We start from the raw sequence: 26097 nt of genomic DNA, 5'->3' as shown, positions 1-26097 counted from the left end.
ATCAACCGTTAATTCCATGAAGATAAATAAGGCACAGGGTTCGGGGTTTAGGTTAAGAGAATCGAACGTCTGGAACTCATCTTCCATTCCGTTCTAAGGAACGGACTCTAACTATTGCGTTATTAAAAATCAAGTTTTAAGACATGTTAATCACAAAAAAAATGATATAATAATTAATATAAGGTACGTTTGAGCACCAAAGTTGCACTACGTACCGATTATAGTGAGATTTTGAATTCACTCACGGATCAAAACCTTCGTAGTTCGGACTGATGCCATGTTTTAAGTAACCAATTCCATTGGGTTTTTAATTTGGGTAGTTGACATAAATGTCATTTTTTGTAAGTGAGATTTTTGTGATCTTTGACGGATTCACTCATAAAAGTAAAATGAACCACCTTGGTTGAGGAAAATCACCCCGATTAGTGATCACCAAAAATGTCTTTTGAACAAGAAAATTCAACAAATGCGTCTAAAGATGGGCAACGGGTCGTGCCTGGCCGTGCTGCGGTGGTGGGCATGCCGTGCCGTGCCTAAATTTGGCACACCCCAGCCCACGGCACGACCCACGTGCCTGGCGGGCCACGAGCCAGACCATGCCACTTTTTTATTTTTTTTATTATTTTTTTTAATAAAAAATGTAAATTAAAAAACGATATATATATATATATATATATATATATATATATATATATATATATATATATATATATATATATATATATATATTAGTACAACTTAATTTTATATAAATAATGTTATTAATTTATGTTTATGTTAATGTAAATATATTTCGTTTTGAACAACTTTATTTAATTAAGGTTATATAAATTATTTATCTAATTATGTTTAAATTTATATAAATAATTCTATTAATTTAGCAAAAAAACAACAATACCTATAATAAAAAAAAATTATGAGTGTCATGCCGGACTGTGCCCGGTCGTGCCACGTGCTGTGCCCTCGTGCCACGTGCCGTGCCGGCGTGCCGACCCACGGGCCGGCCACCGTGCCCCCGCCGTGCCTCGTGCCGTGCCCGTGCCGATTCCCAGATTTTTGTTCACGGCACGGCCCACAGGTGGGCAGCCGTGCCGTAATCGTGTCGGGCCCGTGCCCGCACGGCCGGTGTCCATCTTTAAATGCGTCCCAATTGACTACTTTTTGAAGGGTCAAGGTATTTTTTGAGTGAACCTGGAAGGGTTTACTGTATAATCTCACTCAAGGTAATTTTTGTAAGGTTTTAAGGGCTATGTGTTTAGACTTAATGGAACTGACCAAATAAAACACGACACCTATCAAGGCCTTACTTCTAAATAAAAGGGAATAATAAACTATTTAATCATATTCGATTGTCAATTAATACATCGAGTAATTTTAATGGGATATAAGCTTATTTTTACAGAGATGGATAATTGTTACAACCTTATACAACTAAATAATTAATTTTAAACCTCATGTTTGGAAATGAGGCCATAACCGCATATTAACTATCATTAATTATTAAAACAAACAAGCAAAGTTATGATTCATTCTTGCGTCGCGAAAGGGTTTGAAATAACAAGGTTCAGAAAATTATAAAAAAAATTAAAGTTTGTTAAAACTCTTATTTCTGAAGTCATCTTTAGATAAAATTAAAGTTACTTAAAACTCTTAATAATTAAGGTTCTATAAATATAAATACATGATATAGGGTAATATAGGTTCCATGACACCATTAGTTTCTTGAAAATAAATTAATACAATTTTTTCAAAAAAAAAAAATTAAGCGAAAAACGTGCCTATTTTATCTCTTTGATAGCTTAAACTAAAAAAAAAATCATTAAAAATCATAGAAAAATCAAAAAACTTATTGTGAGATACGGCTGGAAAGCCCTTGAATAGTTCTATCACTTGAGCTAAAGAAATAGAACTACTTTTGGACGTAAGCAGTGTTTTATAGGCCATCTTTGGGACGTAGTAAGTAACTCTTCACTCTTGAACATCCTTTATATAAACTCTTAATTCCTTAGGTCTTTAAGCTCACTTTAAGAAGGAAATTCTTAAAAAATATATCTTAGAAAAACACATGAATGTATTAACCTTTCATATTTAAAATGCATTAGAAAGAGATGCAATGCAAAATGCAATTAACCCCCCCTCTTTGTAACCTATCACCTCACCAATAGGCTTGGCTTTCTAATGTGGAGTAATGAAAGATTTAGGGCTAATTTAGCACCTAATATCGTCATTACCCCTATTGGTATCATCACATGGAAACAAACACATTAGTTAGCATAATAATAACAATTAAGGAAATTAAGAAAGGAATAAAGATAGTACCTTCAGCTAGATGTAGCAATTTTTTGGATAACCTCTTTTGTTTATCAAGGATGAAAAGATGATAATTCCTTAATTAAAAGGCAATAAAAGAGACTAAGTGATATTTTTTTTTTGGAATTTTGAGATATTAAAAGAAAATAGTGCAAAATAAAGCTAATGAACTTTTTTTTTTTTTGATTTTTGATTATAGAAAATAAACTTGAAAAATAAAACTAAATCTTAAGAAATAAACTTCTTTTTTTGGTTTTAATATATAATAGGAATACTTAAATAATTAACTAATTTTTTAACAAAGATGAAAATAACAACAATACTTGAACTTGAAATATTTTTTTTTATATGAATTGAAGATAATAATAATACTTAAATAAAATAACAACTTAATTATATGATACTTTTTATAAGCTAATAACTTAAAAATAAAGCTAAATTAGAGAGATTTTATTAGAGGAGAATTTTTCAAAGAGAATTTTTAGAGAAAGAATTTTAGGAAATTTTGGTGTGTTAAAATGAGAAAATTAGGGGGATATTTATAGGAAAATAAAGGGGTTAATTTGTAAATAAAAAAAAGTAAATAAAATATAATTCGAGGATTATAAAGGTAAATATCAAGATTTTGGTAATAATGAGAATCTTGATATTAAATTTTTCATTTTATATGTAATAAACTACTTAATCTGTTTTGCAACACTTAAACTGATAAAATAAAGAAAACAGTAATTAAATCAGACTCTAATATTCATATAATAAAAAGGTTCTAAAATGCCATGGCATTACAAAAAAGAAAATATATAACCAAGTCATGTCACAACTCAAAAATACTCACATGATATACATTTGGTAGAGTGCTTAAATTTATTTAGTGACTTTTATACTCACCAAGGTACTAAAACAATACTTATAAAATAAACATCTCCCTAAGATGTCAGCTCTGAAAGTTACACAAAGACATTAGGTAACAATATTAGTAGGGTTGGACAAAATATTTTCAGAGCTTAAAAAAAATAAAAAGAAAACCCTTGCCCTTATTAGGCAGTATATATAAATTACCAAAGAAACATCTAACCATACGACAAAATCTTATAAATACGAGCATTACAAACAATAACCCTTACTAAAAGTATAAAGTAAGGTAAATCATTTAAAATCATAAGATTGACATGGTCAAAGTGAAAATACACATGTAAAATCATACAATATTAAGTCATACGACATAAATTTAAGGTAGTCAAGAGTAAAATATATTCCCTTAATCGAATAACCTTTTAAGAGAAGGGTAAACTCTTATCTTGCCTCACTCTACTAAAACACAAATTTATACTTATCATGGTCGTAAGAAAAAAAAAATAAAAAAAAAAGATACAAATTTAGATCAAAACAAACAGGAAATTAAGAAAGGAATAAAGATAATACCTTGAGCTAGATGTAGCAATTTTTTGGATAACCTCTTTTGTTTATCAAGGATGAAAAGATGATAACTCCTTAATTAAAATGCAATAAAAGAGACTAAGTGATATTTTTTTGGAATTTTGAGATATTAAAAGAAACTAGTGCAAAATAAAGCTAATGAACTTTTTTTTTTATTTTGATTATAGAAAATAAACTTGAAAATAAAACTAAATCTTAAAAAATAAACTTTTTTTTTGGTTTTAATATAGAATAGGAATACTTAAATAATTAACTAATTTTTTAACAAAGATGAAAATAACAACAATACTTGAACTTGAAATATTTTTTTTATCGGAATTGAAGATAATAACAATACTTAAATAAAATAACAACTTAATTGTATGATGCTTTTAATAAGCTAATAACTAAAAAAATAAAGCTAAATTAGAGAGATTTTAACTAAAGAAAAATATTAGAAGAGAATTTTTTAGAGAGAATTTTTAGAGAGAGAATTTGTAGGAAATTTTGGTGTGTTAAAATGAGAAAATTAGGGGTATTTATAGGAAAATAAACGGGTTAATTTGTAAATTAAAAAAAATAAATAAAATATAATTCGAGGATTATAAAGGTAAATATCAAGATTTTGGTAATAATGGGAATCTTGATATTAAGTTTTTCATTTTATATGTAACAAACTACTTAATCTATTTTGCAACACTTAAACTGATAAAATAAAGAAAACCGTAATTAAATCAGACTCTAATATTCATAGAATAAAAAGGTCCTAAAATGCCATGGCATTACAAAAAAGAAAATATATAACCAAGTCATGTCACAACTCAAAAATACTCACATGATATACGTATGGCAGAGTGCTTAAATTTATTTAGTGACTTTTATACTCACCAAGGTACTAAAACAATACTTATAAAATAAACATCTCCCTAAGATGTCAGCTCTGAAAGTTACACAAAGAAATTAGGTAACAATACTAGTAGGGTTGGACAAAATATTTTTAGATCTTAAAAAAAATAAAAAAAAAAAATAAAAAAACCCTTGCCCTTATTAGGCAGTACATATAAATTGCCAAAGAAACATCTAACCGTACGACAAAATCTTATAAATACGAGCATTACAAACAATAACCCTTACTAAAAGTATAAAGTAAGGTAAATAAAATCATAAGATTGACATGGTTAAAAGTGAAAATACACATGTAAAATCATACAATATTAAGTCATCCGACATAAATTTAAGGTAGTCAAGAGTAAAATATATTCCCTTAACCGAATGACCGTTTAAAAAAAGGGTAAACTCTTATCTTGCCTCACTCTACTAAAACACAAATTTATATTTATCATGGTCGTAAGAAAAAAAAATTAAAAGATACAAAACTAGATCAAAACAACAGGAAAACGAATAAAACAGAACACCAAATTCACGTTGGCAAAATAAAAGTAACAGAAAATACTATTTGAATAGTGTCAAATAGTGTTTTGAATAGTGTCAAATAGTGTTTTGAATAGTGATATGCAATATGTGACTCGTATGAAATCTAGTTGTCCCAATTAGCGTCAGATAAATATTGATATAGTTGATCCAAATTGAAATTTATTGTATACAATATTAACCGCGGGGGATAAAAAAAAGATAACGTTATTTCACTATTGACAATGTTCATCAAAATTGACAAAAGGATACGAAAACTAGACTGAAATAAACAAGTCATAGCAAAAATAAAAAAAAATAAAATAAAATAAAAAAGAAATAAGATAAAAGATAAAAAATAAAAAATAAAAAGAAAACAAAAAGGAAAACAAAAGAAAACAAAAAACGAAATCACAACCAAAAGGAAGATGTTAGAGCCATGCATGGATCCACTATCAAATGGATGAATAAATGCAGCGAAGGGGTTATAATTCGCAACAATGAAACACGATCCTAAATTAACGCTGAAAAAAAACTATTCATCTAAAGCTACGCACAATTATACACAATTATACATATGTATCCCTCTTTTACTCTCGTCCATACAACTCCTAGATAAATATCGACCAGTTTGATCCGAACTTGTATTTATTGGAACAAGTATTAACTGTGGAATAAAAAGACAATGACATTTTAACAAGCGTATATAAAAGGAGGTCCCTTTAGCACTACAACATGTAGTACCTTTTTAGGTGTGGGAATATTTGTCATTTCCCTACATTGGTTGGGCATAAGTCTTTAGAGTAGCGGACTTTATAGGTAAACTGGTCACAAATCGCAAAAATCACTAGATAAAAAACTTGAACAGTCTAAGTGAACATACCAATATACTTATTATACTCTAAAGGAGTAAACAATGCTTGTTTATAAAGAAAATGACATATTCCCCTGGCGAGACAAAAATATTGTACTTTATACTATACGATTATTACACATATGCATATAAAAATACGATATCAAATACCCACTTTTACTATAAAAAGAAAATTACCCTTATCCAAAATCTCCACTCACCACTTAATTCTTATCTTCTTCCATCTCCCTCCTTACCCGAAAAAACCAAACAAAAACCACCATTAATTTCGGCCACCATGTTTCGAGACAACCAGGAAGATCAGCCTGTCTTCACCTTTGAGGAATACATGAGGATGATACAGGTGTACTTCATGTACATTGTGGGACTAGTGGTCCTCCTAATAATTGCATTAATTTACTTGTTAATCCACAAGTAAAGCCCGAAAATTACTTCGGTGGAGCGGGGTAAAAATACATGTGATGTAAGTTGTACTTCAGTATTTTGTAATTTAGTAGCTTAGAAGTACAAATTGTAACATGTATTTTGGAAATTATGAATAAAAATCATTATTATTACTCGTTTTCTTTGTTTTAAATAATAAAAAAAAACGTCATTAAGTTTATAAAAATATTTAGAAAAATAATAATAATTATTTACGAAAACAATAAAGATAATAATAGTAATAATTACAAAAGTAGGATCAAAATTTGGTATCTACAGAACCCACAACCTACAAGCAAGCTTTTGCGAGCCCCAACTCAGATAAGTGGCTTGAGGCCATGAAGTCCGAAATGGAATCAATGTCTCAAAATGTTGTGTGGACCCTTGTAGACTTGCCTGATGGGGTAAAACCCATTGGATGCAAGTGGGTCTACAAGATTAAAACAGACAAGGATGGAAATGCCTACATCCACAAAGCAAGACTGGTTGCAAAAGGATACAGACAGATTCATGGTATTGACTATGATGAAACCTTTTCCCCAGTAGATATGCTTAAGTCCATTCGGATTTTTCTAGAGATTGCTGCATTTTTCATCTATGAAATTTGGCAGATGGATGTCAAAACCGCCTTCTTGAATGGTTCCTTGACGGAGGAAGTGTATATGACACAACCTGAGGGTTTTGAAGATCCAGAAGATCCTGGAAAGGTATGCAAACTTCAGAAATCCATTTATGGATTGAAGCAAGCATCAAGGAGTTGGAATCTTTGTTTTGATGAGGCGATCAAACAGTTTGGTTTTCTCAAAAGCAAAGAGGAACCTTGTGTATACAAGAAGTCCATTGGGAGCAGCGTGGTTTTCTTAGTCTTGTATGTTCATGACATACTGCTCATGGGAAATGACATACCAATGCTTGAGTCAGTCAAGGAATGATTGAAGAGTTGTTTTTCCATGAAAGACTTGGGTAACGCGAGTACATTTTGGGAATCAAGATCCATCGAGACAGGCCTCGAAGGATGATTAGACTGAGTCAAGAGACTTATATTATTGATAAGGTTCTTGACAGGGTTGAGATGACAAACTCCAAGAGAGGATTTCTCCCCATGACCCATGGCGTTACGCTCAGTAAATCTCATTGTCCGGTTACGCTAGACGAGATGAGACGTATGGCTATTGTACCTTATGCTTCGGCAGTAGGGTCGATAATGTATGCCATGATTTGTACAAGGTCGGATGTTGCATATGCTTTAAGCATGTGTAGCAGATTTCAGGCAAATCCAGGAGAAGCACACTGGACAGCTGCCAAGAACATCCTTAAGTACTTGAGAAGGACTAAAGGAATGTTTCTAATATATGGCGGCGAAGATGAATTGGTTGTCAAAGGCTATACGGAGCGAGTTTCCAAACAGACAGAGATGATTTCAAATCCCAATCTGGGTACATTTTCTATCTGAATGGAGGAGCAGTGAGCTAGAAGAGTTTGAAGCAAAGCACTGTCGCAGACTCTACAATAAAATCAGAGTATTTGGCTGCAGTTGAAGCAGCAAAGGAGGCTGTTTGGATAAAGAAATTCCTAACTAATTTGGACATTGTACCAAGTGCTCAGAAAGGAATTGAGTTGCATTGTGACAACAATGGCACCATTGCTCAATCAAAGGATCCAAGGTTACATTTCAAATCCAAACATGTTCAGAGGAAATATCACCTCATTCGAGAGATCGTTGGCAGAGGAGATGTCAAGATGTGCAAAGTTCATACGGATGAGAATATAGCTGATCCTCTTACTAAACCCCTTCCATTGCCTAAGCATGAGAAACATGCTAGTGCAACTGGATAGAAGCTAAATGATGTAATTTAAGTTGTATTAGTTTTTGAGAAAAACTTATTACATATGTAATACATTCATTTGCAGAATTATGTTTAATCAAAAATTCATTATTTCTCTTATTTAATTATGGTTTTGATATTAAATAAAATATCCAAAATAATTATGGATTGATGGGCTCATTAAGTTGATGACCTGGTGAATGAAACCCCACAGGTGAACAAAATCCATATATTATTTAAGTTCCTAGTTCGAAATCATTAAAGTGGACATAAATGATTTCATTACAAGGACTAGCATGTAAGATTGATTGGATAGCGCAGTTTCATGGGCTATCAGAGCGTAGTGAAGCTCGGTCAATCACATGGATTTGCATGTATGATGCATGATCGAACTATAGACCTACTTTGAAGTTCAAGTATAGAGCTTCCGGATATATGTGTGGATTCCTTTGACATGAGTGGAACACTGATTCTATTCAATAATTGATTTGACTGTGGTACATTCAAACGTGTTTCCGTAACTAGAGATTATAAAGGATGTTTCCTGGTTAATTCAAGAGGGAGAATTTAGAAAATGCATGGCCGTGCTCAAATGGATTACATAGTAATCATTTGTCTTGTAATTCTAACTCAGATTTCAAGAAAAGATTTGTTGATTAATATGATCACGACATGAGATGCAATCATATTATCAAATTGACACAAATTGAATTAAGGAATTTGAATATTGCGCACTTGTCTCAGACAAGTAGGAGATTGAAGGAGTTATGTCTTTGATAACTGCAATTACTAGATATATCAAGGATTACTATTATGGAGATAATAAGTTCGTTCTTTTGGATCGTCATTGTCTATTGCTAGATTATGATAAATGATCTTTGGGATAGTCAAATAGTCCAAAGCCCTTTGGAATGGATCCTATGAGGTCAAACAACAAGAGTATTGGGTTAAACAAGTTAGAGGCCTATTAATGGGCCTCATGAGATTATGACAAACCATATAGAGTGTTAGGCTAGAGTAGGTTGATTAGGAATAGGAGTTTGGGCTTAACATGGACTCTTATTTAGAGATGTGATCTATAAATAACATCCATGACTTAGATTGACATAACAATTGACAAGTCAGTTAATTGTAATTCAAGCAACCAAGTCCCAAAACCCTAATCCTCTCTCTCACACTCACGGCCCTCTCTCTCTCCTCCCCTTGTCCGTACGGACACCCCCTTGTGGTGGTTCATGTGGTGGCTTGTGGTGGTTCATGGTTGGTTTGTTGCTCTCTCTTCTCCGTAGAAGGTCAATTGAAGGGTTCAATTGCAGCTAAGTAGCATTAGTGGAGGTTTAATCCGTGCTCGTGGACCAAGTAGAGGAATCACACTTGAGGTTCTTTGTTTCCCTTGTTCTTGCTCGATCATACGTGGAATCACGCTTCAAAGGTATAATTACTTATTCTTTATGTGTTATGCATTGATCTTGGTTATTAGATGCTTATGAATATGATTCATGAAATTTCGCTTAGAGTATCTAAATCCCTACAAATTTATCCCAAATGTTTCGTATGAGTGATCCTTTAGAGTCCTTAGTTCTATTCGTGGCGAATACTACGGTTTTAGCCATGTCTCTTAGTCTACAGTTTCCTATAAGCTTGACTTATTCTATTTTGGCCATCATAAGTCATAAAACACTCCCTTTTCCTTATAACTCTGGAGAGGGTTCTAGATCGACATTGCCACCACCTGTTAACCTTACAAGCCATAGGGCACTAAGGTTGTTATTGTGTGATGTTTGAGATCAGCCCAATGGTCATCTCCTCATGCTGCTCAAAACATACCAACCAACTTGTTTTGCACTTCTTCTTTCTGACCCTAAAATAGGTGAAAATGTAGCTAAGGGTTTCGGTATCCGAACATTTTCGGTTCTCCGTGGTTCTGGCTCTCTCCCACCAATCTTATTCTTGTGGAGCAAAACATGTTTCTTTTCTGTGAATCAAATAACTGCAGATTCAATAAATTTATCTGCCTATGTTTCACATCGTAGGACTTTCTTCAAGGTTCCATTACGAGAAGGGAAGGGTCTGATTCAAAAATCCGCTAACCAAGCTTGGTTAAATTTATTAGATTTTGCTTAACCTGGTCGCTTAAAGACCGCAATGGGTGGGCCGTCCAGCTACTTGCATTATAAAGAACGTTTCGTCCAAAAATTACTTGAATCTAGAATTCCTTCATTCACGATTCCTGAAACGTTGTGGACAATAGGCCAAAGGGGTCCGTTTTCTTTAATGGATATATTTTCAAAGGCGCAAACAACTGATCCTTGGCTGCACTCAAAACCTCATACACTCTCCTTTGCAGTCATCTCCGATGGTGCATTTAAAAGTAGGGGTGGGTTCACATTACGAAATGCTGCGGAAAACTGGGTGGTCGGGTTTGGTTCTAAAGTTAAAGGGCCTGGCCTATCGCTTTTTGTCTTATCTTTACTACAACAAGGTTTAGAAAAGGCTTGTTTGCTACAAGTGAAGTATTTGGAAGTGCTCGTAGATGTTGGCATTTATAATCTAGCCTTGGCTAGTTTAGACATCTCCGCTACAGAGGTTGAGTTAATGTTATGTGATGTACTCCAGATGATGTGTTCACACAATTGGGAAATTAGTGTACGAAATTTCTTGCAAGGAGATCTTAAAGGGGCTTTACTTCTTGCTGAGTACTGTCAGAGGTTCCCCTGGGGTCATCATGAAGAATTTAAAATTCCTCCATCCACTAAAATTTTACTTGGTCCTTACTAGCTTTTGTACCATCACCCTAATACTGGTGCTTCGGTTAATAAAGTATGAATAAAGAATTTCGTTTTACGCAAATGAATACGAAATGATGTACCCAGTTACTTCTCGTGGCGTATCATCAAAACCAAGGATTGTGTAAGACAAAGGATTGATATAAGAATCGGTATAGCCCAAACGAAAGGAATTCTCGAGAGCATATGTCTAATGCAGACCCATTGTCGACCAGTATGTGATTTATGTAGTTTTGTCCATGTCTTAGCGTGATATGTAGTTCTTGTGTATGCCATGGGTTTGGAGGTAGATCAGCTTCGATGAATGTCCACACTTGATGATTGGTTTGATGTTGGCGAATCATTGAAGATTCACTGAGCCTATTCCCATGACATAAAACACCAGCTTAAGATTCATGTTCAGGTAGGACGATCCTTCTCATCTTTAGATATTTTTTCCATTAGGAAAGCAAAATCTAGTTCGATTACTGGAAGAGTGTATTCTCGATTGCATAGTATGTCCTTAGACATAAATACTTTAATGTTGGTTGATTCCTCAAATAGATCAATGGTGGTTGTCTTTAGGTTCTGAATGAGGGCATCTCGATGAGTTTGTGAGCTAGAGATGAGCTCTCATAATGACAATGTGTTGCCCCTATTTCGGGATTTTAGCTGATTGTGTTGAAGCGTTGGGTTCTCTATTGACTTGACCATGTTGCAATATATTGGGGGCACTTTTGCCACTGGTATATCACCGTGGATAATCATCACTCCTTTAGGTGTTGAGAATTTTACTTTCTGATGAAGGGTAGAAGCAATAGCTTGAGTGTCGTGGAGCCATGGTTTTCCCAAACAAGAGAGAAGTTGATAAGAGCTTCAACCACCTGAAACTCTACATCACATAACCAATTTTCATGTCGTAGTTGCAGATTAATGGTCCCTATTGCCCTTCTCGGGATGTGATCATGTGTAATTATGATTGCATTAGAAATTCCCAAAGGCACACTTTTTTGTCCTAACTTACATAAGGACTCTTTGGAGCAAATGTTAAAATTTGATCTGTTATCAACCAAAATGCTTGAAATCCGGCGATAATTACACCCCAAAGTAGCACACAAAGGTTGGCTAAAATTGATGTCCCTTGGTAAATCAACATTAGTGAAGGACAATATAGGTAGGATCCATCCTTTTGAAATTAGGATCTTTTCGTCATCAATTAGTTGTTGCACCACATGTCTCACATTGAAGCAACCTTCTATATCATGCCCATAGTCGTGGCAGTAAGAGCAGTATTTCCCCATGTTTACTTTGGGAGATGGCAAGATACAATTATAATGTTTTGCTTTAATGAACCCTTGTGTTTTGAGATGATAATACATATCCTTCATATATTCACATTTTTCAAAGCAAATGGGGTTAATTGATGTCCATCGCCCTCCATTACTTCCATGCTTGTTCCTTGGTGCATTGAATCCCATATTGTTTGAAATGCAAATATGATACCTGTCATTTCATATAAGAACATTATTAGTATCAATAGTTTGAGTGGTGATAAACATGTAATGAAAATTAGCGGAAAATGAATAAGCATCTCTTACATAAAAAAAAATTGATTCTATTATTTTTTTTATTATTATTAGTGGAAAGAAAGGATAACAATAAGAGACTTTTCTATGATTACAGAAATTCACGATTAATTGAAGGCGGGTGACGCTAAGAAGGATCACAAGGGTTTAAAAAATTATCGAGTTGGGAATTATTGAAATCATTTTTCCTTTACCTCCGCGGTTTAGGGACTTGAAAGACTTATCTTCTAAGGTTTCATAGCCTAGGTCAAGCACTAGGGATTTTGGTGATTTTCCAGTTAGAATAAGTTAATCTTATTGTGGTTTTAATAGGAAAAGGAGAAGAAAGATAAAATGGTCAGATTAAAAAAAGAAAATGACTAAAAAAAAAAAAACTTGAGCATGGGATGCCTTTAAAAAGAGAATGTAATGCTTTTAAAGAGATGGTACAATCAAAGTTGGAGATGAAAACTTGTGCACATAAAAAAAAACTTTATGTAAGGAAGATGAAAATGATTAGACATGCATGAATCGTAATAATTACAAACGAAGGAACATGTAATAAAATCAAGCATGCATTTATCTATGTGTCCTAACACACAATTTAAGAGGATTACTCATTTAAGATAATAATTAACCAGATGGCCTATTTCGAGGTTGAACATTCCTGTATAGCCGATTGTAATTAACGCACGGATACAGGTTTACGTCCTTAATTCATTATAAGTTGTCTAAATTCTCTGAACACCGCAAATTAGCAGATCAGAGCCTAGGTTACGACAAAGTCGGTGCTCGTGTGCGGACGCAGATCATGTAAGCATACACAAAGACACATATTTTCACATAAATCATGATATATATAAAAAAATGAAATACTTCATGCGACTAACCATAATCAATAGCATTATATAACATAAAAGTTTATATGTATATATATATATGCTTTCTTATTTAGGCAACGTATTTTCAGGTTTATACCTCTTAAATTTTTTAAAAAAAAAAAAAAAAAAGTTCCCCAGTGGAGTCGCCAGTCTGTGGTATCCATTTTTGACTAATTAGAAATAGAAGTCAAAATCCCACATAAGTCGATAATTTGACTAAAAAAGAAATTAGAGTCGCCACTCTATTTTTGCCCGAATAGAGACGGTCTTTTTTATGATCGTTTTCAAATAGAAAACGACACTGACTCCATTAGGTGAGGCACTATATAAGTATGGTCTTAAGAAATTAGAGATCTAGGTACGGGGTATAAGTTAGGAAGATCGAACGTTTGGAACTCGTCTCTTCCTCTGTTCTAATGAACAGGCTCTTACTAGTACGTTGTTAATTGGTTATGGTTATTCACATGATTTTCCTTAAACTAATGCATAGAAACACGAAAGTTTCCACATTGTCAATTACACTCAAATGTAAAATAAAAGTGAATTAAACCTTACGAGATATGGTGGGTTAGAGCATTAATGTTGCCCTACGTACCGTTCATTGTGGGATTTGAATCCACTCCCGGATCAAAACCCTACGTAGTTCTTACAAACGTCCATTTATACATGGTCAAGATTTCATACGAGGTTTCGAGAAGGGTTTTTTTTTGGGAGGGTTGTTCGATCCGTATAGGGTCATTTGGATGAGGCTGAGCAATCTTGCTTTCGAGATGGAGGTCAATTTATCAAGGTTGAGGAAGTCACTAGAATTAGCGACACCATAGGAGTTTCTTTGAGGAGAATGATTTTTTGTTTGTAAAATGCGTTTCAATTAACGACTTTACTTAGGGTTGACCAACTTCTGAAAAGAGATTGTATGGCTTATTTGAGTGTGCTTAAAGGGAATTTTATTTGGTATGAATCAAGAGGAATACAAAGGAAATGTATTTGGATTGTATGAAATTGACTCATGCAAAATGGACATTTCATATGGCTTAAATCTAAATGATAAGTAGTGAATTGAAAACCTTGATCATGTTAGATTACGTAAGTGATCTATCAGAGATAATGAAACTTTAACCCTGTGTTTGGATAAAGAGAAATGGAGGGAAAGGAAGAGAAGAGAAATGGACGGATGCATCCTCCCTTGTTTGGATATCTAATGCAAGGAGGGAAAGGGAAGGAATTGGAAGGATCCATTTTCCTTCCACTTTTAATAAACTAAAACCTTCCATTGTTAGAGAGATTTGGAAGGAAAATGGAAGGTCTCCTTCTCCCTCCCCTTACCTCCTTTTCCCTTCCCTCTTTTTCCTTCCCCTCCCTTTCCCTTCACTATTATTATCCAAATATAGTGTAAAAGTATAATCCTTCGTGGCAAATAGATCATCTCGTAACCTGTCATGATTGAATATTCAATTTTACCCTCTTATTTGAACATAAGCCATAAACCATAACTCGAAAGATTTATTTTATTAATAAAAATGATACAAGCATGCAAAGCCATATTTTACTTAATTAAAAATTAGTTGTCTCTTTATTAAGAAATGCATAAGGAAATTTTTCTCTTTCGAATGGTGATGGAATTAAAGCTTAAACAAAAGTTCTTTAAAAAGTATAAGGCATTCTATTCCAAAATAAATTATTTATAGTATTCCTTTTAAATAACCATAGGATATGAAGAAGACTTGAGAAAAAAAAAAGGATTTAGTCTTAAGATGATACATATGTGTCTCTTTTTGGATGAGATTAATATTAACTTGAGGTATGAGCAGTTTATAGCTTCCTCAAATGACTTAACCTAAAATATTTTGAGAGAATATCTACCAGAGGTATATATAATAGGGTGACACAAATTACATAATAATGTTCATTCTTTTCTTCCTTAAAGTTCTTAAGGGTTTCAAGTTTCCCTAAACTTTCGGGCATCATAACTTATTTTATAACATTTGGATTTGAGCATATGATAGATGCTTGGAAAGTTCTACCTATCTACTATAACATATCAAAAATTGGGATCCATCCAATGGTTGAATTAAGAGATAATGAATTTTCTCTAAAATCACTCCAGTTTGGGACGTTTATGGGGAATTGGGTGATAAAGGTCAAAGTACTTCAAAATTGGGATGATCCTTTTAATGGTACATTAATAACAAACATGTAGATGCTCTGTAGGAAATTATCCCTTTTTAGAACTCATTTGATATGCCAAATAAAAAAGGTATCCTTAGTTGGGAAAAACAGCCTCAAACCAGTTTAATATTTTAATACCTTGTTTTGTAAAAATCATAGAAAATGGAGTATTCATCCTATGAGAACGTGTGACCCCAATTTAGAAATCTCGAGGAATCTACTTTCTAGATAGTCAGTTTAAATTTTATTAGTAAAAAAGGATATTGGTCGAAATTGGAACATGGACAGACCTGTAGTAAGAAATTTGTGGTGTTACTAAGCCTTAATGTTTGATTTTTTGTGGATTGGTTAAAATTTATTTTTATAAAATTCCAAGTCTCATACACTCCCAAATACATAAGCATACTGTAAAATTTTTATTTTTTTTATCATGAAAAACGATTTTTTATATAATAAAAAGTAAAGTGGTAAAAAATGGCACTTTGCTAGAATTCCATCATTAATTCTTTAGAGCTTCCTTATGCATTTTGTACAATTATCATTGCTTCCATTTCGTGTTCTAAATAATGATGATACATACAAGAGGAACAATCAAACAAACCACGTATACTCACTCTCGAACTCACTCGTGGTCGGTCAAATTCTACTTGGTTTCCAAATTAGGAAACCGGCACGTATAGTTCCCTATGAGGTTATGGAACACACAAAAGTAGAAAAGTTAGTAAGTGTATGTAAAAATAATTGGAAATCACAAATAAAAGGAAAGAAAATATTACCTTTGACTTTGGGTAGCTATCTTGAGGAATTAGTAAAAGTAGTGTCAAAATAAGATCGATGTAATTTGAGGCCAAGCTCTTGTACTATATATATATATATATATATATATATATATATATATATATATATACATATATACTTAAAATAAAAAATTTTTGATTACTTTTTTTTTATATCTAATTATAGTGCCGAAATAATTTAGACTTCTTTTATGAGTTTTTTTTTAGCAGTTCTCTTCGATATTTTCTCTATATTTTCTCGTGAAGAGTGGATGGTATATATATGGAAGCAAATGGTAACTAAAATATAAAATACAAAGAATATACTGCTTATACTAAATAAATACATAAGAATACAAGAGCTAGGTAAAAATTGTAACAAAATTCACCTTAATGAGGTAGAGGACAAATAGAATAAGCCTACTAATTCATGCAAAACTTAATTATTAATTTGACTGAATAATTGACAATATTTATTAATGACTAAAAATAATTAAAAGTACTAATATAACTTTAATACAATTATTATTTGTACTACTTTCCTTTGAAGAGTGTATTTCCTTGTACTTACTCTTCGTATTTCAAACTTACCATAGCAAAATCAGACTATTACAAAACCCACTTATCAGAAAATAACAAGGAGAAAAATGTTGTTTGCCATTGATTGTGGATAGTCATATCACCTTATCATTTAGGAAGAAACACCGCTCAGTGATACAACGTATTGTCATATCACACCATTTTCTGATTTTCATTGCTAAATTACAACCATGGCTTACCATTTTCTTCCTCTGCATGGATTTGACATATCAAATGAGTGGTGATGGCAGAGGTATCTTTGCTTAGAGCCACTCTTTCACTGTCGAATATTGTCGTCATTGCATTATTCAGGAAGAAAATTACATGCATACCTTACACTTGTTATTTCTAAGTGTATGAAACAGAGAAAAGATGAGTCATGAAGGTATAGCTGTAATGGTGTTTTGGTGAGGATTTGAAAGGAAGGAAGAAGATGAAAAATGGAGTAGTAGTACATTATTAACAAAGTAAAATTGGTGGGATTAAAACAAGTTAAAATTAAGGAAGTTAAACAACAAAATAAAAACAAAAAAAATAAAAATAAAATACAAAGGGGGAGCCGTGACTTACGGCCTTGGTAATTGATTAGTATGCATGCATTACATGCATGCTTTGATAATGTAATGCATGCTTTTGCATTATCAAAGTATGCTCATTTGTCTTTTGTGATTTATGTTTTCCCTTTTTTTTAAAAAAAAATAAATAAAAAAAAGACGATTGAAAATATTAGAATAATAACAATAACAATAGGATACATAAAATTAGTAGTACTAAACTTTTATCCGGGGTTAGAAAGTGATAATATAGAAAGGGTCGCGGTTTTAAAATTATACGGATTAGAGGGTCAATATTTAATACTTCTGACCATGATATGCCAAATGAAATAATTTTTACATATGTCAGTAGTAACAACATTGTTTTTATTTTATTTTTAAAAGATAAACTTACTACTATTATTAGACTAAAAGATTACACGATTGGGACATGATAAAAATGCGGATAAGATTTACTCCCTATAAAAGAGAGATTTCCCTTATCCGAAATCACCATTCACCTCTTATCTACCCAAAAACACACCCCTTGCCTTTTCCTCTTCGGTTTCCATGGCTCCCGGCAACCAAAACCGACAAGCCCTTTCTCTGTTCGAGGAGCATTTTCGAATGCTTAATTTATATTTGGCTTTGATCATGGCGTTAGTGGTGCTACTGATGGCGTTAATGATTTTCATAATCATGAATAAATGACGACTTGAAGTTTCCGGCACGGAGTGTACAAGGTTCGAGTTGTGCTTCAAATTAACATCGTGTTTTGTTCATAGATTAGGAATACAAATTGTAAGGGTTTTTTATACTCCAAAATTATAAATAAACACTACTTGAATTTGTCTCTTATGTCTAATTATTGCGGTTGTTGTTAGCAAAATTAAATTTGTTATTATAATTACGAAATTACACAAAATTTATTAGTTAATTGAAAGTAAAAAAAGAAAGTATGGAAAATAGGGGATCAAAATTTGGTGTCTACAGGAATCCATAAATAATATGAAGGGGTAATTTATTATTGTTGATTGTCAATGGTTGATTAATTTCCAATTGATTGGTTTAATGCTATGCAATTAGATTAGGCCTGGTTCAATTGTATGAGTTTTGCAATATTGATTCGAGATTTGAGAGATGAGAATTGATGTTTAGGCTTAATTTTAATAGGCAGATTAATTTATAAATGGTTAAGTCAAGATTCGAGATATGCGATTTAATACCGGTATATTAACCCTGTGATTGTAATACGTAGCGAAAGCCCTTTACGATCTGGTTAATTGATGCATTGATGATTAATTATTATGTTTTACCCTGGAATATTATTTATTGGTGAACCTATACCCTAGGTCTTTATTAATTGATTTCTCCTTACTTTAATCTCCTTAGTTTAATTCTTTTTACAACAACAATTTGGTTACTTAATAATTTAGATTATTTTAATTAATTAGGAATAAATTGACTTGTTTCCCTGTGGTTCGACCCTACTTCCCTATCTACTTTAGTTAGAGGACTTAGATAATTCTTTTGATTAGGAGATACGACTTTATCCTGTCAAATATATGTACATCTTCTATTGTTTAATTTGTGATAAGCATCATTTGTTTGTCATCATCAAAAAGGGGGAAATTGTTATAAGGTTTTGATGATTTTGAACAAATGATGATTATCTAAGTAATATGTGTATTGAGATGTGTATGAACAAGTCATGAAGCATGAATATGATTGAGTACTAGTTAGATCAACTTTGAAGATGGTTCCCTACATACAATGTATGGATCGTGCTTGAGTTCCTCAGGGGAACACAAAGAGAAGAAGTCTAATCATACAAACTTATTGTTAGACTTTACATGCAGTTCCTAAGAAGAATGAGAAGATGTTCTTTACAAGGAATGAGCAGCAGTTCCTAGGGGGAACAAGAAAAGAGAAGTTCCTCCACGGGAGCAGAAGCTTCGAAGTAGAAGTTTCATCAGAGAAGAGAACTTCTTTTGTAGGAATAGAAGTGTCGGAGTAGATGCTTCACCAGAGAAGAGAAGTTCCTTAACAAGAACAGAAGCATCGGAGTAGAAGCTTCATCAGAGAATCTGAAGACAGAAAAATAGGAGTATATTTTTCTAGGAATCATGTAAGTATGTTGGACAAGAGAAATTGTCTGGAACAAGCCTAAGGAACTACATTGGAACTTCAGTCAGTAAGGAACTTAGTGTTGATGACCAATAAGTTCCTTACTAGTCAATCTAGAATCCGTTTATAGAAGGAACACGAGTTTGCACAGCACAAGAAGTCAGTTTAGCACGATAAATAGTCATTGAACTATGTTTGCCTACTTTATAGGAAGTTAGTTTTGACTTGGTACTAATATTTCTTAATATATTTAATTTTATAAAAGATAAGTTTTTAAAATAAAATCTGATTTTCTTTTACTCAAAAAGATTTATTTTCCTAGTTTCTAGGGGTTTAGTTTTCTCATAAACTAATTACTAAAATGATTTTATTTTATAAAACAAAGTTTTAAAAATAAAATCTGGTTTTATTGTAGTCAAAATCGTGGGAAAAAGTTTTTCAAAGTGGTTACCTTAAAAGTAGGAGTTTAGTTGAGATTTTGTTTATTAAGGAACAAAATGAATCTGGTCTATATGTGAAGTTAAATTAATGAACGAGTTAGTTATTTTAACTTATCTTCTTAAAGAAGTCTGTTTTAAACTCCTATCTTTTAGCACAAGGACTTGGTCGTCAAGGAACTTGTGGGTAGAATTTGTAAAATGTGCTAATTGCTTTCCTAAGAAAAAGGAGGTTATTAAGAAAGTCGTGGAGCAACTAATTGACCTATTATTATTTCTTATTATCAGGATTAGTTTTCTATTCGTGGGCCTAAAGATTCGGACCACTCCTGATCATAAGGAACATGGGCAGTTAGTGGGTTTTCTAAATCTTCTATAAATAGAACGTTTTAATTCTTTCCAAATTGACTGACTTTAGAGAGTCATTCCATATAGTGTCTCACTTAAGTGGAATAGTTTTTCATGAGAAATATATTATGTCTTCTACGTTGGTGAGTCAGTTCCTTACATGTCTCAAAGTGTCCAACATATCAGTTTCGTACATCTATCTTTCATATGTATTTGAGAAATGTTCAAGGGTTTGAGTGAACTCTTGTATTGGGGAATTTATAAGGGTTTGAGTGAACTCTTGTATTGGGAAATTGGGAAGTTTGAGTGAACTTCTGTTTGGTGAGAAAGAGAAGAGAGAAAGAGAAGAGAAAAAGAGAAGTGAGAAGAGAAAAGAGAAGTGAGAAGAGAGAAAGAGAGAAAGAGAAGAGAAGAGTAACAAGTTGGGTGACTTGTTCCTCGGGGCTTTGGGTTCGTTGAGAAACTCGAAGTTAGAGTCTTAGTTTGTAATAGGCCATTGCCCTATTTTAGTGAAGATTCTTTTCCTAAAATCCCATGTGATCGTGGTTTTGCTTCTTGTGTAGGGCCAAGAAGTTTTCCACGTAAAATCTCTCTTGCACTTTCAGTTTCTTTAGCTTACTTGTTTTTATTTCCACAAAATGTTTGACAAATCTGTCATACTACAATTCAACACCCCCCTCTTATATTAATCATTGAAACAGCATTAAAGTTGCTAATCTAAATCGTTACTCGTGGAGCTAATTCTTGCTTTAATTTTCATATGTTAGAGTAAAGAACAAATGTATTAATAATTTCATGTGCACTTCAACAATACATATCACTAACACAATTTAGTTTTAGCCATCGAGAAAAACGTTCGTTGTTGGAAGATTATTAAGAGAAGTTCGGATTGGTCAATAATAATCGTTAGAAATTAATGAATTCTAGTGAAAAAAAAAAAAAGGAAAGAAACTATGAGAGCTTAAATCTACTAACAAATTTATCACTCTAGTAAGTATATTCACATTGACATTATGCAAAGTTAATTAAATGTTCAACTTCAACTCAAACTTATTTATTTAGTTATTTGGGTGCATTGAATTTTCTTCCATATGGTGTAATTGAATCATGGTTGTACAATTATCATTTTTTGCCTTATAAATTAATAAATCTATGATCATTGACTTTATTTGTATCCTTAAAATACAGTAATCGAAGGTCAATTTAAACTTAAAGTAGACACACATTTTGTATAATTCACACATGAGATACATTAATCATAGCAAATTATTAGGCATTTGAGTGGACTTGAGAAAACGAGCTTCATTAAAATTAATTAAAGGTGAGACAACATGGCCGACTTGTTTGTTTAACTAATGAATCAACTTAGATTTAAGTGCAACTTAAAGAATTGGTACGGATTATATTGGTAAAAGTACTTAATAATTATAGTTAATTTTAACCCAAAGTAAGTGTTTATTTCTTAATTTATGTTTTACTTTATATAGACACTTTCAATTTTTGTAAAATTCTACTTTCATAGTTATATATTCATCTTTCTTCTTCTTCTTTATTTATTTATTTATTTTATTTTATTAAGATTTTATATTTGTGATATTGATGTATTGTGATATTGGACGTTGTTTTCAAATATAGTTAGTGAATACAACCAATTAGAATGATTTATTTCATATATTTGTGTATGGTATGAATTGAATGGACTTTGTTAAACTCAAGTCGTAGTTACATTGCTGTCTCACTTCTTGGCCCCTCTATTAAAATATTTAATGTGGAGTAGGAAATGAAATAAACATTGTTTTCATACTACTTAAGACTTCACCACCAAATTATTGGTCACTTTATGTTGAAGTATGGAGGAAGTAATAATGCAGTTTTGTTATGCATTTGCAAATGCATAACAAATATAAAAATATTAAAAAGTACATGAAAGAGAGAGATAGGTAAGTGGGATCACTTTTAAGTATACCACTGAAAGCTTGTATAATACCATTGTCTATTTAGTGATATTATTCCTACACGTAGTTAGTACCACTGAATGCATATATAGTACCAATACATACATATGTTGTACCACTGAATGCTCAATGGTAGTATTTGATCATCCAATGGTAGTATTAATCACCCAATGGTCCTACTCTTAATTCAGAATATGCATATACGTGTAATTACACCCTTATCCCTTGTCTGCATTTCTCTATGCACAACGAAACTCCATTAGGACAAGATCGTATGTATGTATATGTAATATTATATTACAGTTGCACATATATGACCATACTTAATTGACATCACAAAACACGTAATAACGAAGGACTAGGGAACTGTTTTCTGATTTTCACTAATTTGAGTGTATGTAAGTATTTAACCTTTTTTTTGACACAGTATTTAACCTTAATTTTATTTTTAAAAAAAAAAAAGTATTTAACCTTAATTACTATTCAAAAAAAAAAAAAGTATTTAACCTTAATTAAACTTATTTTGGCTTTAAATGGAGATTGGGCAACCCTTTTTAACATTTATTAGAACTTATGTTAACTTCTCTTTTAAAAATAGTAGAACTTGTTTTACCTAAAATTTTATGTGAACTTAATAGCTCTTATTTAATCTAAATTTTCTTTCAATAAGTGAAAATAAGTTGAAAAATATAGCTTGATAACAATATACTATCTAATTTAAATTTAATTGTCATATGTTTTGGAAGATTTTAAATAAACTTTTGACTGTGTTATATGAAAATCATGACAACTTGGATCAATAATATAACTCATAATAGGGGTAATCTAAATTGGTCTACACTAGAAAAATGGAATGGATCAAGAGAACTGATTCGATGTTTAGTTTTCCGACCACAGTATGGTCTTCTTTGGTCAAATACTCTTAGTAATTAATCTTATATCAGACCTTTTTTTTTTGTGAAAAATCATTAATAAAAACCTAAAAAATGATTTATTTCTCCTAAAATATGTTTAATTTTTATTTTTTTCCTAGTTCTTTTATATTCTGCCTTCAAAATTGATATTAACAATTGTTTTTGCGTCGGTGTTTTTTTTTTCCCTTAATATTTTCCATATCATTATAGTAAATTCATATATAAATTAAAAATATTTCTAGAATTGATCAAAATCGACTTGGATTTTTGGACTGCACTTCATTAGCCTGATTTGGTGTCAGTCCTAGCACATATATATAACAAGATAGCATGTAATATAAGTCACAAAAGATATACAGTCAAATGAAAAGTGTAAATAGTATAAAAAGTCAATGCGTGTGTAGATTAAATAAAATGGATGAAATATTTAATTATAAATTTCATCACTTGACCATTAATCCAAAACACTACATTGAATCATAGACCTTAATGTAAATTACTTCTTTGGATTAAATTTAGCTACTACAAATTTCAAATTCCATGATGATGTATCTCAATAAACACTTACACAACTCATGTACAGAATACAAGCACGTTAAAAATTACTACCTTCTATTCTTTTTTTTGACACCACCTTCTATTTATAGCTTTGTAATAATTTGAAATTTATATAAAGAAGCCTGAAATTGGTAAAAACCCAAAGTTGTTGACAGTTTGTTAATGATAAGAGGAAGTGGAGAAGTGGCACTACTTAAAATAAACAAAACAAAAAACAAAAATAGTTCAAAATTGATTTAGAAAAAAGTAGGAGAAGCGCAAAATCCGTGGGGTTCCAGGCTTGCACTCTAAACTTCCAGACGAGAAGTCGTTGAGGAGAAGTAATGGGTTTGCTTGAAAGCCAACCGAATCTCACTCCCTTTCCTCCCCTCCTCGCACTTACCATTTCTTCTTTCTCTCTCCAAATTTCCAACTGTACTCTCTTTCTTCTCATTATTATATTCTATATACTACGCCGTCTATTTTTATATAAACACTTCTCCTATCTTAAGCTTCGTATATTATTTTCTCCAAGTGTCTTTACTCAATCAGGATTGAATCTCGTCTGCATCATTAATTATTCTTTCTCAGAGCGAGAAAGAAGAGAAAAGAAAAATATTCTATTTTGGAGTATAAACTTACATCATAAATTTACGGTTATTGATCAGTTCACATTATAATCCTCAAAACAAAAACAAAACGCCTTTTGCACCCTACCCTTTTTCTTTCCTTTGGTTTCTCTACTTATAGCCTAACTCACCTCTTCTTCTAACCATTAATTCACTTACTCTTTTCTCTTTCTATTTCTTTTTTTCTTCTCTCTCTAAAATAAACCCATCATCTTCTCTACAATTATTCTAGTTCTTTGGATTGATTGAAATTGGTGGCGAAGAATTTAACAAACTTTGTTGATTACTAATTAAGTGGAGCATGGTTGCCCATCAACAAGAAGCCATTGTTGGAGACAACAACGTCGTCGTCGGTGAGAAGGATAATATGATCAATAATCATACAAACAATATGATGATGATGATTAAGGGTAAGAGGACTAAGCGGCCGAGGCCGTTGTCTCCTTTAGCCTTGACCATGTCTTCGGCCACCACCACCGACGAAGGAGGTGCTAATTCTGCTACGTCGGAGGAGTGGGTGGCTCCTGTTTCCGCCCCTTCGTCTGAGGAGGAAGAGGACATGGCTCATTGCTTGATCCTTCTTGCTCAAGGGTCCAACAACAATAACAATACAAGTACCAACCAAAAGGGTAACAATGGAATTACGACGTCGTCTTACGAATGCAAGACATGTAACAAAACATTTTCCTCGTTTCAAGCACTAGGAGGTCATAGAGCTAGCCACAAGAAACCTAAGACGAGTAACGTAGTCGCGTTATCCGAGCTCAAGAAATCCTCCTCCGTTATTTTCTCCCTTATAAACAACGACGACAACCACCACCACCACCACGGCCTCAAGCAATACGATCGCCACTTCAACGACGATGGCACGACACTCTCGTTACAAATTGCCAACTCTTCCCTTGGTACAAGTAGTACTAATAATAATACTAATACCAATAAAGCGAAGGTGCACGAATGTGGCATATGTGGCGCGGAGTTCTCCTCAGGACAAGCCTTAGGTGGTCACATGAGACGGCACAGGCCAATTGGCACGACATCAACGACAACCATCCCTAGCCCGTCAAGAAGCGTTACACTAGCCAATAGCAATGTCAAGGACGAGAAGATGACGCGAAATCTCTTGTCCTTAGACCTTAATCTTCCGGCTCCAGAAGACGAACATCACCACCACCACCACCATCACCAACACCAACAAAGGGAATCATCCTCGAAGTTCGTGTTCTCGTCTAATGAGAAAACATTGGTGTTCACCGCGGCTTCGCAGCTGGTGGATTGTCATTATTGATCATTATTATTGCAAACTAAGGGAAATCTTACTTTAGCCAGACAATTTTTCTTTAACTTTTTTATATTATACTTGTGAATTCATTAGATACACACAATTCAATTGTTCTTAATTAAACATTATAATTGTTCATTGATCAACTCAATATGATTCTTTGTATTTATCCAAATTGCTGACAATATATGAAAAAAAAAAAACGTTTATTCTTTTGTATCAATTTCGATCTTGAAAATTTGGTAAAACAAACCAAAAAAGTGGCATAAATGTTTATATTCCTTATTTATTCTGTAAGCAATGTGTAGGAAGCAAGTACAAGCAAATTAGTTGTTTTTTTT

The 26097-nt window shown here is 32.6% G+C and overlaps 1 protein-coding gene across 1 annotated transcript; it reads left to right on the top strand.

Moving 5' to 3' along the window:
- Positions 1 to 24536: 24536 nt before the first annotated feature.
- Positions 24537 to 25850, top strand: LOC145572437 (zinc finger protein ZAT5-like). Its single transcript, XM_081631411.1, has one exon. It carries the CDS (start codon positions 24776 to 24778, stop codon positions 25760 to 25762), a length of 987 nt encoding a protein of 328 aa, XP_081487537.1. The 5' UTR covers positions 24537 to 24775; the 3' UTR covers positions 25763 to 25850.
- The last annotated feature ends 247 nt before the right edge of the window (positions 25851 to 26097 follow it).

This window comes from Chenopodium album, chromosome 12 (genome assembly GCF_948465745.1).
Source record: "Chenopodium album chromosome 12, dcCheAlbu1.1, whole genome shotgun sequence".
Classification (NCBI taxonomy): domain Eukaryota; kingdom Viridiplantae; phylum Streptophyta; class Magnoliopsida; order Caryophyllales; family Amaranthaceae; genus Chenopodium; species Chenopodium album.
Note: the sequence above shows the minus strand (reverse complement) of the source record. Positions and strands in the feature narration are given on the sequence as shown.